Below are 16,639 nucleotides of genomic sequence, written 5' to 3'. Positions count from 1 at the left end.
TTTTGCCAGTTATGAAAGTGCAACAGGGCGAAAAACCATAAATGTGAGAACAATAACATTTCCGGAGCTCTGAAAATACATCATCTGTACAAATCTAAGAGGAAGAATGTTGGTTTATGCTTGCATATCTTTAATTTATATTATATGCCAGAATATTTGTACAAGCAAGCTGTCATTGACCTCAATGGCAGCAAAGGCTGTTTAAGAATGTTTACATTGGACAGTTGAGTCGATTCATATGGGAAAAGAATTCTTTACAGCAGTGATCAAACGTGCACCCAGAAAAAAAAGAGAGGGGCCAACCTGCAGGGGAACTACGAAAGATATTGGGATGAGAGTCATAGTAATATAGAATCTAAACACAATCTCTAGGACTTTTCTCCCTCTATTGTGTTTTGTATTCTGCAGTGCAACTGCTTCAAATTTTATTGTTGTTGTTACTATAAATACATATAGCACCATCAATATATGTGGTGCTTTACAGAATAACAGAAGAAGAATATTCTTACCCCCAAGGAGGTTCCAATCTACATTTTATCAATATGGGAGGCAAGAGATGAAGAAATAAGAAAGAAACAAGGACAACGGGATGCAATTGCATTTAATTATGCTTTGCTTTGATTGGGGATGTAGACTAAGGAATTGGGTCCAAGACATCACAGAAAAAAAGTTTTTCTTTTCTAATCTGCTGGTATAATAACATCTGGCCATAGACATGGGCAACCCAGCTCTGTCCTATCCTATATCTGTTGCAGTGCGAGCAGAGGCAACGCCTTGAGAGAGTTACTGCAGCAACCAGTGCAAGGCAAGTAGAGCCGGACAGCTCCACCCTGCTTGCCTCCAAAAGCAAGGAGAAAACCATCTTGCTAAGAGTTAAGAAGAACCAGTGTGGTGTAGTGGTTAAGGTGTTGGACGACGACCTGAGAGATCAGGGTTCAAATCCCCACACAGCCATGAAGCTCACTGGGTGACCTTGGGCCAGTCACTGCCTCTCAGCCTCAGAGGAAGGCAATGGTAAACCCCCTCTGAATACCGCTTACCATGAAAACCCTATTCATAGGGTCGCCATAAGTCGGAATCAACTTGAAGGCAGTACATTTACATTAAAGTGCCCACCAACGCCAAGGCCTTAGCAGGCTATTGGCAGCCTCAGCCAGACAAAGCCGCTTGTGCCATACTCCAGCAGTGCTTAAGGGCTTCCTGCACCAGCACCAAGGAACACCATTCCTGCTTCAGCACAGGAAAAAGTAGTTCCCAACAAAAGAATAAGGGTCTTCTTTTACTGGTACTGGCAACCCAATTCTGTGCTCAGCACAGTATGCTGCAAATATTGCACAGTTGCATATATTAGGAAATTATAGTACAAAAGTACCACAAGACAGGTGGCAAAAAGTAACCTTGCCAGGGTATGTGCTGCATCTCTTGTGCCAAACCCAGAAAGGACACAGGCAGAAAGATAGGATGGCTCAGACCAGATATGGCATAATGTGGGTTTTGTGCACACAGTTCTCTACTGTGAAGTGTTTTCATTTGGAAATCTAGAAGCTCTGCAGTGTGAAATGTGATTTCCTACAACAGTTTTCAGATGTTTTCAGTGTAAACACTACACATCAGCTGCATGCTAAATAAACTTTAATTCAGCTTTGACTGTAGATTGTTGTGTCAACGTGCTTTAGTTCTAACCAGAATCCCACTGCAGAAAGTGATAATTTCAAGGCAAAATCCACATTTATATTACGGGAGGAATTCTTTTATTCTCATCTTGCTTTCTGTTACAATAAAAATGTAAGAATTACCTTGCTTAATCAGATCAAAGTCCGTCTAGTCTAGCATTCTATTTCCATCCGAAGACATCCAGGTGTCTTTGAAAGTTCATAAGCAGGCATGAAGGTGATAACCTTTCTGTGTTGCTGGACCCTAAGGACTGACATTCAGAAATATACGAGCTTTATATATAAAGGTTCCATTTTGCTGTCATGACAAATGTTGAAGGAAAGAAAATTCTTTATCTGGCTTTAATGGTCATTGATTGTAGCTACTGCCTTTGAAAGAGTGTCTGTGAACCATCTTCGTGCACCTTTTGACTGAGGCAGTATCCTAAAACTTTTCTTTGCCAGCAATAAATAACGTATATTTTTGTAGTTGAGACATACTACTAATCTGTACTGAAGCAGCAAAATATGTAATATTTCAGGTAAGCAGTCTGACTGCTTCTTCAGTGAAACAGCATTTGTTTATATATTATGTTCTGCTTCTAAACTTGCATTTAATTAAAGGGATAAGTATCTCATAGTGGGTCCAGGTTCTGCTAAGCAGAATTCTTAAGGGAAATGTGTATCAGCTATTTGTTTCCAGGCTAAATTCAAAGTGCTGGTTTTGACCTATAAAGCCCTACACGGCATGGGACCGCAATATCTGGTGGAACGCTTCTCCCAATACGAACCTACCCGTACACTGCGCTCAACATCTAAGGCCCTCCTCCGAGTACCATCCCATCGAGAAGCTCGGAGGGTAATGACTAGAACTAGGGCCTTTTCAGTGGTGGTCCCCGAACTGTGGAATAGTCTCCCTGATGAGGTGCGCCTGGCGCCGACGCTGCTATCTTTTCGGCGCCAGGTGAAAACTTTTTTATACTCCCAGGCATTTTAAACTGTATTTTATGTGTATTTTATAGTGTATTTTAACAGTATTGCATTATTGTTGTATTTTGGTGTAGTTTGGTTCCTTGCTTGTTTGTTTTTTGATTCTGTTATATCTATTGTATTTATATATTGTGCTTGTTTTATTTCTGATGTACCGCCCAGAGAGCCTTTTTGGCTTAGGGCGGTATATAAATTAAATTAAATAAATAAATAAAATAAATAAATGTATTGTCCTGGTTTAGACAATCATGAATGAGCCCCAGCAACTCTTACGCTCACTCACCACCACTACTCTGCATGCAGGAGTGTAAGGGTGAAAGCTTCCACTTTTTCTTAAATCACACTTTCCCATTACATACTAACTCAGGGAACTGTGGTTTAGTCAACTTAGAAAACTGGAATTTTAGAGTTAAAATAAACCAAAGTTCCCAGAGTTTGTACACAACTGTAGATTAGGAGGAAAGAAAGCATACATTTTCACTCCCCTCCCCTTCTCCTATTCTTCCAAGGTTTGAATCTTCCAAGATTTTGGAGAAGACCAAGGCCAGCACCATATCAGGGTAATCTGGGCAGATGTTGTGGGCTCCAGGTTGTGTCGATATAGAGCTTTAGCATGTTAGGGCCCGGGCCCTTCACCTTCATTGGGCCTCCGCAGGAATGACCACAGCATATGTTGCAGACCCAAAGAAAACTCAGCTATTACAAGAGTGAAGAGTGGATGAGCATGTAAATCTGAAGTGTGGCCTTTGGGAGTGGGTGAACCCCAGAGTTCCCCCCACCAACCCATTCTTGTCCCAGCACTAGAGTAGATGTAGTAGGATCTTTGGTGAAGTAGCTGAACTTGTCCTTCACTTACTGAAATCTGAGATAGCAGCAGGTACATTTCTCTGTCAAATAAATGATTTTGACATCATTGTGATTGTTTTCTTTTTTTACTTTACTTTTTAGTAGCTAGGAATGAAGTAGGAAGGAAAAAACAAAAAAGACAATATGGGCCCCTACTTGTAGCATAATATAGTCAGTTTTAGAAAATGAAGAGCTATGCATTGAAGCAAGTAAATAGCAATGTTATTCTTTTCTAGCCCTTGAATGGCCAGTGCTTTTGACTTCTGGTAATTTAACTGCACATCCTTGACCACTTCCATCCTTACTATTTTTCGCCTTTCTGTTTTGATATCCCTCTTTTGCTCTTGCCTGTTTCGCTGAAACTAACTAGCTGTGCTTTGTATTGCCCTGCTTCAGAAGAGTAACCTTATAGGTTCTGACTATGACACTGTATCTTTCGGTCTGGTAAATTTTTTAAAAGCCCAAGTCTGACCAATCTATGCTACTACTTTTTCAAGGATAGTCTTTGGCTATAGTTACTAATCCCAATTTCAGTGATTTACTTTCCTTATCTTTCCTCTCTCTGCTACAAACTATGCTATTGTGTGCTTCTAGGGTGGGTGGGAGCACAATCTTGAAATTCTTTTTCATACTTGGGATGAATCTAGATGGTCAATTTTTCACACCTGCTTTTATTCACATGAGTTGATGTCACAGTCTACATCTTATGAGCTGTTAATATCCCACCTACCTTGTTCCCATCATGGCAGACGTGTTGCACTGTCCTTCCTAGCCCCTTATCTCATCCCTCCTCCTTTGCTATCACACCCTGAAACAAAATAAAAGAAGGAAAAGAACATGTGCTGTCATTTATATGTGCTTGTTCACCATAAATATCCAGGTATCCATCCATTATTTCCTCCCTCCTTCTATCACTGTCCTATTTGTTTGTTTTTATTAAACTGATGTCAGATTTACAGATACAGGAGTGAAACTAAAAAGATTAAGTAATAAATACAAATGAGTAACAATGACACGAAATCAAGAGGGCAAAATTAAATAAAAGGAAGTATGCATGAGACTAAACTTCATCAAGCTCAACCCTATTATTATTATTATTATTATTATTATTATTGGTATAGCACTTTCACAGGAGCTCAGAGTGCTTCACATGCATCATCTAGGTGTAACCCCTTAACAACCCTGTATAGTAAGTCAGTATAATTCCCCCCCCAAAAAATATTGCAGATGGGGAAAGTGAGGCCAAGAGAGTGGCTTGCCTAAGACCACCTAGTGATTTCATGGCAGAGATTACAGTCAATCCAGAAACTTCCTGATTCATAGCTCAGTCTGATAGCTACTGTGCTGTACCAGCTCTGGCACCATTCTTTATTTAATAAAGGAACTTGGGTAAAGCAATCCAGCTCATGGGAAGCTGGTGGAAGGGGTGCCGGTGGAGGAGGAGTCAGCATCCAATTGCTGTTTAGGAGCCTCCAGGCTGGCTGAACATAGGCTCAGCTGGGAGCTGTGCACAGGAACCAGAAAGTAAAAGTTGGCTGTCACAAATACTCCTACTGGGGAGTAAGCGCTCGCCATAGACTTCCATTGTAATTATTTTCTTAGACCAACCTTTTTCTTAAAGTAACTTTGGCCCAAATCAGGTCCCACAGAAGCACTCCAAATGGGAGTTGGATGTTGCATAAATCTCCCACCGGCCCCTCCTCCAGCATGCCCTCAGAATCCCTCTTTTTCAGGCCTTACCCAGGACCCCTTCTGCTGGGCTGCGCTTCCCCAGCAGACCCCCGGGTGAGTCGGCAGGGTCTCGGCTCCACCATAGCGGAGCCAGGGTGAGGGGCTTCTGCTGATGAGTTTGCCATATCCAACTCCCCTTACCTCAGCTTAAATATGAGTTGGATTGCGCCCTAGCTTGAAATATATATTTTTTGACAAGCTGTTAACTTAAAATTGTTTCCTACAGTTTTTGTAATCACTGCTACTTTAAAGGGATATTTTGTGTTTTCCATTGCTTGGCATAAACCAGTTTGGCAGTGACCAGGATATTTAAAAATACTAAATGTAATTTTAACAGATATGTTAGTTTGCAAATAAGCAGACAAAACATTGGGTCTAATGATATATAACTAGAAGAGCTTGAGTGATCATTTTCCAAAAATTGTGAGCAGAACCACTCTACCTTCCCCTTTGATGCACTGCATCAAATGTATTATAGATGCAATTGTGCAAATTTAATGGTTGGTTGGTTTTTCATGGATGAGAGGAAAATAAAAACTAAATACATGAATTCGGTATTAAAGCTACATGAAGATTAGGAGTGAGACCAAACACTAGGCTTTTTTCTGTTTGGTACATACATTTTTATTATTATTTTATCTGATTATATAAGTTTTATCTAAAGCTTAAATTAGTATCAGTCATGACAGTTGATGTCTTTTAGATATCTGTGACAATGCAAGTCAAAGTTCTTGGACTTGTGTAGACTTCCCTTAGCACACCTCCCTTAGTCTGCTTCTAATGATTCTGTTGCTTGTGTTCTTATACTTCCTTTTATAAGCATATCTGCAGAATTTGTCAGCTGTTGATTGTATAATTTAGGACCAAGTCTCATAATTTTGGCGCTCTAAATGTTTAACCAGACATTTAAAAAAACCAGATGAAAGGTTTTGTTTTGCTTCCTTTAAAATTATGACTTTACAATGGAAAATAAGTCTGCAGCAATGGCAGTCACAGTGAAGTGAGTTTTCAGGGGGGAAATTAACAGAAAATATTTCTGTGCAAATTACTTTGCATAGAGTAACTTGCTTTAGAAAACTTTGGGTACCCTAAAGAGTGGCTTAATTCAGCATGTTTATTTTACTTGTATTTAATAAACAGCAAAAAGGTTTGAAACTGCCAGTTTGCCTAACATATTTGCAACTGTCAGCCATTCATTATTTGTAATGAACTTATGAAAACTAAGAAATAAAGCATTGGAAGATTTTCAACTCCACATCACTGAGTAGCTCGATTGATAAATGGAACCTCCATGTTCAGAAGCAGTATACAGCTGAAAAACATACAGGGAGAAAGCAACGCAACAGGGAAGAGCTGTTCCCTTCATATCCTGTTTAGCTTCTGGATAGAAACAGATTGCTGGACTAGATAGAATTTTGATCTAGTCCAGCACAGCTGCTCTTATATAAAACAATTGCCCATACTCTGTGATCACTTCACATCTTGTGGTGTTGTTATGTGCCTTCAAGTCGATTATGACTTATGGCGACCCTATGAATCAGCGACCTCCAAGAGCATCTGTTGTGAACCACCCTGGTCAGATCTTATAAGTTCAGGTCTGTGGCTTCCTTTATGGAATCAATCAATCTCTTGTTTGACCTTCCTCTTTTTCTACTCCCTTCTGTTTTCCCAGCATTATTGTCTTTTCTAGTGAATCATGTCTTCTCATGATGTGTCCAAAGTATGATAACCTCAGTTTCGTCATTTTAGCTTCTAGTGACAGTTCTGGTTTAATTTGTTCTAACACCCAATTATTGGTCTTTTTCGCAGTCCATGGTATGCACAAAGCTCTCCTCCAGCACCACATTTCAAATGAGTTGATTTTTCTCTTATCCGCCTTTTTCACTGTTCAACTTTCACATCCATACATAGAGATCGGAAATACCATGGTCTGAATGATCCTGACTTTGGTGTTCAGTGATACATCTTTGCATTTGAGGACCTTTTCTAGTTCTCTCACAGCTGCCCTCCCCAGTCCTAGCCTTCTTCTGATTTCTTGACTATTGTCTCCATTTTGGTTAATGACTGTGCTGAGGTATTGATAATCCTTGACAAGTTCAATGTCCTCGTTGTCAACTGTAAAGTTACACAAATCTTCTGTTGTCATTACTTTAGTCTTCTTGACGTTCAGCTGTAGTCCTGCTTTTGTGCTTTCCTCTTTAACTTTCGTCAGCATTGGTTTCAAATCATTACTGGTTTCTGCTAAGAGTATGGTATTGTCTGCATATCTTAAATTATTGATGTTTCTCCCTCCAATTTTCACACCTCCTTCATCTTGGTCCAATCCCGCTTTCCGTATGATATGTTCTGCGTACAGGTTAAACAAATATGGTGATAAAATAGAACCCTGTCTCACACCCTTTCCAATGGGGAACCAATCGGTTTCTCCATATTCACATGCTTCATACTTCACATCTAGATTGGCCTTATGCCTCCTCTGCATTTGCTTTGGAGGATCTCTGTTAAAATACATTGCTCTTCCACTGAGAAATAAACAGATGCATGAAGGGTCTCTAGCATAGCCTTTTCCCAGCAATCTAATTTTGTATATGCATGATATTTGATTTTGTGTGTGTGCATGCGGAGGAGCATTTAGCCATGAAAATCCATCCATCTACAGTCTGAAATGACACAGCCCAGATGCAAGGTTACCATGTCAGTGCAAACTAGGCTCATGTTGCCAGCCCTGACAATGGGATCTGGTTCCCCACCACCAAAGCAGCTACTTCTGGTAATGTATAAACTGGGCCTGAATCTTCTTCCTCATTTTCCTTTCTCCTCCCCAGCGTTATGTCACCTCTGAGCTCATCTTTGTTATCATCCTTGTCCTCTTACGGTAGGCTGTAATTCCTGTGGTCATAGGCCAAGTCCTCATTGAATTACTCCCAGTGTGGTTTTCCTTATGCACCAGCTATCTATATAGATCAGCATGATATGATAATGTAAAGATGTTGCTGCACTCTAGGCTGGCAATAAATATACTTTAAAATAAATTAAACACACACACACCCTTTAATTTCCCTTCATATTTCAGTGTTGGAGCTCTTGGTTAGTTATGTAATATTTAGTTTTTAGATTATGTCTCAACAGTCATGTCAATTGAAACAAAAGCAAAATTAAAATTAGTTATAATCCATCCAGTATTAAAACATCTTGTATTGCATCTTAGAAAATATAATTGATTGGACAAAGCAAATATTGAACAGAAGAACTGCACTTAAACTACTGGAAGAATGTTTTTAACATTCCTTCTGTAGTAATGAAAGGTGGAAAAATCTGTGATTATGCAGCACACATAAAGGTGAAATTGCTCACCGCTATAATTATACCTGTTCCTTAATTCTAAAATTGCTTTCTGTGTAGGAAAATAAAACGTAACAATAAAAGATTTAATTATGTTTTGACAGCTATTGAACATTTCCAGGAAGGCATCTATTTAAACAAATCTCAGAAAATCTGCAAAATGTGGTGGTTTGGATCCTCTGTCTTTCCTTACTCATACATGGCAAAATGGAAGAGGGATTCCTCACTTGTTACTCATGAGTCTGTCTTCTGTCTCCTCTGCACACTAGAGTTGGATCCCTTGAGTATTACATTTGCATACTGGTGTGCAAACTTATTCATGTAAGCCCAAGATTTAACCTTTTGCACCTCTGCACATTTTTACGTCAGCACATGTGGCCAGCAGGGAGGAGGAGCCAAAACGAGAGAACAGTCTGTCCAGTTCTGGTGAGGTGGATGGGTGAAGAAAGCTGCTTTAGAGGGAAAATCTCCTTTCTTTTGATACCACTCTTGTGTATTAAAACCTGATGTTATGTTAAAGGCATTCCCCTCCTGGGTTGTGGTGTGAATATTCAGTTTGCAATTAGAAGATGCTTGCTACCTGCACTGTCAAGGGCTACAGACTGCAGTTATTTGCTATGATGTGGATAGTTGTGCTACAAATCATTCCCCCAGGAATAACCTTAAGATTCTCTGAAGGGAAACTCTGGACTACTTCACAAGGTCATAGGCATCACACTGGGAGATTAATGTTTTCTGGAATTGCACTTCTCTGTCACTAAATGTATTTACACAAGTGTAGTGTTGTGTGAATGTTGCAGCCCCTCTGAATCTTGTTTAGAAGCCACATGGATGTCATGTTAAATTGATAATGTGGAACTTTGGATATTTCAGATCTGTTACTATAATGCAATGTATTTCATGATACTTCTAGATAATTTGAGAGTTCTGGGGTTTCTTGCATGTGATCTATGGAAATCCTAAAGAATCCTTGTTTGGCTGTTATTATTTGTTGTCAGCTTCTCAGAGCAAGATGTAAAAGGATGCTGGCAAAGTCAGATTTCTGTGCAAACTTACATAGGAGTAAGCTCCATCTAACACAGTGGGACCTACTTCTGAGTAAACATCCAAAAGGTTATATTGCATGACTGTTTCCTTGCTGGGGAACATTTCTCAATTGATGGGAACATGAGTGGGAGAGTGCTCATGTCCTGCTATTAGGCTTTGCATAGGCGTGTGGTAGGGAACAGAATGGACCTTTGGTTTGCTCCAGTAGTTCTTGTGCTCTTTGGCCCCACCCATGGGACTCCTGTGGTTCTGTTCAAGCAGCCCCACCAAGTTCAAAGGCCATCAGCCGCTACTGGTTCTATAGCAGAACACTTGCTTCTACTTGACCAAGAGATTGCAGAAGTAGAGGAACGTACTTAGACTTTCCAAGTTTCACTTTACTTGTGCAATTCTTTGTGCCATCTCAAGCCCTCTGCAGAAGAGAATGTTTGGACACAATACCTATGTGTTCTGCAAAACAAAGTTCTTCCCTTTTCTGTGGAACTTCATCACTAGCTGTCTCCCTCAACCTTGTTTTTATCCCCCCGGAAATACAAAACATAAACTTGTTGGGTTTTTTTTGCAGATTGTTAAACAAAATGGCTTCAATATTTTATCAACACCACTTGTAAACAGATTTACATATTGTTTGCAAGAGGAGACTTTTTGGTTTTAATTTAGACATTAATCTAGTTGAACTTGAACTTTTGCTTCTAAATTGTCAACATTGTTGTTAAGGTCAGCTATCTTTCAAAGTTAGAAAAACAGAACAGGGCAAAGATATATGGAATCCTCCGTGCACAGCATAATAAAATAATAACATGACATGAGTCATGAGTCAGAATAAAATATGTGTTCCTCTAATTCTGCTTGTAAAACTCCCTATTTTAGTTGTTAACAGATGTTATGTTTTCAGCAGGCTTTTATACTCCTGAAAGCAGAGGTGGATCTTTTGAGAACAAGTTTATGTTCTGTATCTAAATTTTGATGGGACAAGATTGTGTACTGACAAAATGCTTTATGCAGCAATTGTTTGTGTTATAGTTCATGCTGAAGCATAAAGGTGATAAACATTTTCTGAAACACATGGGTGTGCACACTGGTGAGCAATTATCAGCTACAGGTGCACTGTGAATGGCCAATGTGTGTTTAAGGGCAAGCATTTAAAATAAGAAGTAGTACTTAAATTAAATGATCCAATTTTAATCAGTAACAGAGACAATTTGTAGGGAGCTCAAGAAATCACTGTAGTATTAATTTGAGTATGACTCTTAAACAGGGGTTCCCAGACTGTGGTCCACAGACCACCAGTGGTCTATGAGCTTCATTCACTGTGGCTGCATTAAATGTTCATATTGATTTTAATTGTATTTTTTTGCTTCTTTTATTTCTTATATTGTATTTTATTTTATTACTTGGGGCTCTGCTCCTGTGCACTTCTTGTGCCAGCCCCTCCCCCAGGTTGCCGAGGCTTCTAGTTTTATAAAAAGCTTTTTAAAAAAGTTTTTTTAAGAACACTTCACCTTTTATGTTTGCTGTGGGAGAATACTGGTGAACACTGATTGCCACATAAAGTGTGAAGCAGCTCAAAGGCTATAGCTACTGCTGTCCAGTCTTGCCAGCAATCCTGACTGCACCATGCTTTATCTCCTTTAAGCAAGTTTGTGTTTACAGAAAACCAAGCAGAAAATAAGAAAGGAAGAAAAGCATTCAAGGTCAAAACAACTGCCTGGGTTTTATGAACTGAGTGGGGTTTATAAATCAGCCTTCGCTGTAGCATAGTTTAGTCTAAGCCTCAGTCTTTGCCTTTGAGCAAACCAAAGAAGCAGACCTCTATTTAAATAGTAGAGTTCCCTTCTATTAGAAACCAGCAGTGTTGTGTTTTTTTACAGTCTCTAGTAGATGGATGCTGACATGGACTACGAAAGACCTAACGTCGAAACCATCAAGTGTGTGGTTGTTGGTGATAATGCAGTGGGGAAGACTCGCTTAATCTGTGCAAGAGCATGTAACACCACCCTGACCCAATATCAGCTGCTAGCAACTCATGTACCTACAGTCTGGGCAATTGATCAGTATCGGGTCTGCCAAGAGGTATGTATTGTCCACTTTCAACTAGCTGCACAAGACTGATAGGTTTGCCTTGGCGTTGATCAGTTAGTGGCTTTAAGTGCTGTTACTTTGGAACCCTAATCTACCAAGAGTTGATGGAGTTGTGTGTTTTGGGTGTGTGGTGTTCAGGAAAGAGAAGCAATTCAAAATGGGACTACTGGTCTTTTATCAGTGTTTGTAGAACATATTTTGAAATCATCGGACTGTTCCATTCCAAAGTGACAGTTCTTAAAAAGCCAAAAATGGACATAGGTATTCAAATACAATATCTGTATTGTCTTTGAATACAAATGTCCCTTTTTTGCTTTTAAATTTTTATTTATCCAGTTTTCTTTGTTTTACAAGCATAAGATTTATAAACTTACAAATATCTCAGTCTCGCCTTACAGACAACTAAGCTTTCCTGTGATGCTCGAGCAGAGAAAAACATATGTATTGCATTTGTTGTTGTTATGTGCCTTCAAGTCGATTACTACTTATGGCGACGCTATGAATCAGTGTCCTCCAAGAGCATATGTCATGATCCACCCTGTTCAGATCTTATAAGTTCAGGTCTGTGGCTTCCTTCATGGAATCAATCCATCTCTTGTTTGGCCATCCTCTTTTTCTACTCCCTTCTGTTTTTCCCAGCATTATTGTCTTTTCTAGTGAATCATGTCTTCTCATTATGTATCCAAAGTATGATAACCTCAGTTTCGTCATTTTAGCTTCTAGTGACAGTTCTGGTTTAATTTGTTCTAACACCCAATTATTTGTCTTTTTCGCAGTCCATGGTATCCGTAATTGCTGTGGTTCATTTTTAAAAGGGCTGCTTCCTCAGTCAGTTCAAGGACCCTGTTGAGTTTATATCTCAGCATTCTCTTTTGATTCACCCCCCCCTTCTCTATCTTTCTAGCTCCTAGTCTTGATGACTAAAGCTGCACTGCCACCAAGTAGTTACATTGAAGAGGAAATTTCATCAGGACATGTCATAGGGCTTTTGGAATGAAAAAAACTGTTTCTGGGATTTCCTTTTCAGTGTAACTATAATAAAATATCCAGGAGCTTTGTTGTACCTTGTTGCCCTAATGTTCTTAATAAAACCTGTGCCAAAGCTGAAAGCTGCTCACCTTTGAGCCCAGCACCCACACATCACCCTCAAGTCAGATTTCAGTGTTGCAGAATCTTTTGTGTCCTCAGCTCATGTTATAAATATGCTCGCTGTAGCTTGGTTCACATGTCACATTAAACCATGGTTTGTTTTAAACTGTGGTTTGAGGTGAATGAACAATGTACTGGTATACACTGATTAAAATACTATGTTGACAATACCCTGCCCCAGTGAGTAGTCGCGCCACCACATTTTGCACCAGTTGCAGATTCCGGGCCAGTCTCAATGATAGCCTGGAGGTTACCAGGGCACAGACGATAGTGGTCAGGCTATCCTGGTCCAGGCATGGCTGCAGCTATCTTACTTGTCAAAGCTGGTAAAAGGCACTCCTAGCCACTGAGGTCACCTGAGCTCTAGCAAAAAAGATGGATCCAGGAGCACCCCCAGACTACGAACATGCTCTTTCAGAGGGAGTACAACCCTATCCAAAGCAGGCAACTGACCAATTATCCAAACTTGGGAGCCACCAATCCACAGCACCTTCATCTTGCTAGGATTCAGACTCAGTTTATTGGTCCTTATCCAGCCCACCACCAAGTCCAGGCACTGGTCTAGGGCTTGCATGGCCTCTCCCGATTCAGATAGAAATAGGGCTGGGTATCATCAGTGTACTGCTGACACCTCTCCCCAGATTTCCTGATGACCACTCTCCAGGGCTTCATATGGATATTAAACAGCATTGGGGACAAGACAGTACCCTGTGGCATCCCCACAGCACAACTGCCAGGGGGCTGAAAGACCATCACCCAATGCTCAAAAACAACCCTGGAGATAGAATCTGAACCACTGTAAAACAGTACAATATCCATCTCACCAAGTCTGCTCAGAAGGATACTATGGTCAATAGTATCAAAAGCCACTGAGAGATCAAATAAGAATAACAGGGTCGCACTCCCCCTGTCCTTCCCCTGATAAAGGACATCCATCAGGATGACCAAGGCCAATTCAGTCCCATAACCAGGCCTGAACCCAGACTGGAATGGGTCAAGATAATCTGTTCCATCTAAGAGTACTTGCAATTGCTACGCCACAACCCTCTCAATCACCTTCCCTAAAAAGGGAGTATTTGCGACTGGGCAGTAATAGTCACAAAACAATGGGTCCACGGTGTGCTTGTTCAGAATTGGTCTGATCACCGCCCCTTTCAGGTTGGCTGGGACCTCTCCCTCCCACAAAGAAATGTTGACCACACCCTATATAGTACTCTGCCCTGGGACCTTATGGTGAAGGGTATGTAAGAGATGTTATAAATACATAAATAAATAAAGTCATGGTTAACTTATGCCATTGATTTAAGTGGGATCCAAGTTCAACTTAGTCTGGATCCAACCCATTGTTGAGTAAATTTGATCACATCAAAGAATACAAATGGCTTAGTTTAGACATCCCTGCCAAACAACGGCTTGTATAAACCATAGTTTAGAACCCAGGCCATGATTTGAATTTCTGAACTATGGTTTAGCACTGCCTTCTTTCCATCCTCTCAGTATTCACTTTCATAAATTCAATCCCTATCTCCATTGCACAGCAGCCTCTAGAGGCAGAGTGGTGGCTGTAAATATGCTTGGTCATTTCAGATATTTCACCAAACTACAGTTAACACAAGCCATACTTTCAAAACTTACTTCAATCCATGGTTTCTGATTCTGGTTCAGCAATCAGAAATCATGCAAATTCAAGCATCATGCCAGAACATAATCAAGCCTCTGTAACTATGGTTTGGCATAATTTCTCAAGTGAGCCTTTGATCATGTCCTAGAATATACTTACCCCTTCAGACTTTTTTTTCAGAGAATTGTTTCTGTAACAGGCCTTTAATTAGGGGAAATGTACCTGTTTCAGGTTCTTGAACGCTCTCGGGATGTCGTTGATGAAGTGAGTGTTTCTCTCAGGCTCTGGGACACATTTGGAGATCACCACAAAGATAGACGCTTTGCTTATGGAAGGTAAGTGGGAATTAGCCCAAATTTTCATTTATAAATGTTGTAAAACCTAGCGGGGAAAAAATTGCAGCTTTGAAGTTTAAAATGTGAGGTGTTCAATTTATCAAGAGTGTTCATATTCTTGTTTGTTTCAAAGAACGACATCATATGGCTTAAAGGTTTGGAGCTAAAGTATTGAAACATTGTATGTTTCAAAGAGCCTTGGCAAAAATGTTGTTAAATGTAACTGGAGTGTTGTTAATTGCTTGACTGGCTATGATGAAGGGTAATCAATTCACTTATAGCTGCCAGGTGTGTTAAAGAATACAATTGCTTGTGATTCTGCAGAGAGAGAAATCTTTTCCAGCTACTTCTGCCACACAAGCATATGAAGTGAAATACGGCTAATCTGGATTATCCTTTATATCACAGTGTAGTGTAAACCATTGTTTACCACAGGCTGTTCATAGATGTCCAGTTCTGGTAGACATATTGGTGTGGATGGAGGAAATGCTCATTGTCCTGTAGTCTTAAATTCTTGCTTTTGACAAAGTGCCCCATTATATTCTGATTAGCAAGCTACCTAAATGTGGGCTGGATGAAACAATTATCAGGTGGAACCACAGTTGGCTACAGAACCATACCCAAAGAGTGCTTATCAATGGTACCTTCTCAAACTGGGGGGAGGAAACAAGTGGGGTACCAAAGGGGTCAGTCCTGGGCCCAGTACTCTTCAACATTTTTATTAATGACTTGGATGAGGAGATGCCAGAAATGCTTATCAAATGTGCAGATGATACAAAATTGGGAGGGGTAGCTAATACCCTGGAGGACAGAAACAAAATTCTAAGGATCTAGATAGGCTGGAGCATTGCACTGAAAACAACAGAATGAAGTTTAACAGGGATAAGTGTAGAGTTCTACACCTAAGAAAAGGAAACCAAGTGCACAGTTATAAGATGGGGATACTTGCCTCAGGAATACTACATGAGAGAAGGATCTTGGAATTGTTGTTGATCACAAGCTATGAGCCAACAGCGTGATGTGGCTGGAAAAAAGGCAAATGCTATTTTAGGCTGCATTAACAGAAGTATAGTTTCCAAGTTGTGTGAAGTACTATTTCCCCTCTATTCGACACTGGTTAGGCCTCATCTTGAATACTGCATCCAGTTCTGGACACGCAACTGTAAGAAGGATGCAGACAAACTGGATGGAGTTCAGAAGAGGGCAACAAGGATGATCAGGGGACTGGAAACAAAGCTCTGTGAGGAAAGGCCCAAAGAACTCGACATGTTTAGTCTTGAGAAGAGAAGACTAAGGGGAGATACGATAGCAGTCTTCAAGTACTTGAAAGGTTGTCACACAGAAGAGGGCCAGGATCTCTTATCGATCATCCCAGAGTGCAGGACATGGAATAATGGGCTCAAGTTGCAGGAAGCCAGATTTCGACTGAACATCAGGGAAACGTCCTAACTGATAGAGTGATATGACAATGGAACCAATTACATAGGGAGGTGGTGGGCTGTCCAACACTAGAGGCATTCAGGAGGCAACTGGACACCTGGCACCTGTCGGGTATGCTTTAATTTGGATTCCTGCATTGAGCAGGGGGTTGGACTCAATGGCCTTATAGGACCCTTCCAACTCTGTGATTCTGTGATTAAAATGCATGTCGAATTGCAACCTGATTTAAGTCCATTAAAGTCAATAGGAGACAGACTTCCTAATATCACTAAAGGGAACAAGTTGCATTACCTGAATACCAAATATCATTTCATTGACATTACAAATCGTTGGCTGGAATCCAAAGGAGCATGGCCCACAACTTTGGGTATCAAAAGTGGTTTGTTATGCCTATGGCATGGGGG

General features: G+C 40.3%; 1 protein-coding gene across 5 annotated transcripts in view; it reads left to right on the top strand.

The window, feature by feature from the left end:
• Window positions 1-16,639, top strand: part of RHOBTB1 (Rho related BTB domain containing 1) — an 83,565-nt gene that overhangs the window by 22,158 nt on the left and 44,768 nt on the right. For all 5 annotated transcript variants that reach the window (XM_061635105.1, XM_061635107.1, XM_061635106.1 and 2 more), the window contains 2 exons: window positions 11,480-11,681; window positions 14,692-14,795. In XM_061635105.1, coding sequence (XP_061491089.1) covers window positions 11,490-11,681; window positions 14,692-14,795 — 296 coding nt within the window. In that variant the 5' untranslated portion in view covers window positions 11,480-11,489. The remainder of the gene's footprint in view (window positions 1-11,479; window positions 11,682-14,691; window positions 14,796-16,639) is intronic.

The sequence above is a fragment of the Rhineura floridana genome, chromosome 7 (assembly GCF_030035675.1).
Source record: "Rhineura floridana isolate rRhiFlo1 chromosome 7, rRhiFlo1.hap2, whole genome shotgun sequence".
In the NCBI taxonomy this organism is placed as follows: Eukaryota; Metazoa; Chordata; class Lepidosauria; order Squamata; family Rhineuridae; genus Rhineura; species Rhineura floridana.
This window is presented reverse-complemented; position numbering and strand designations above follow the sequence as displayed.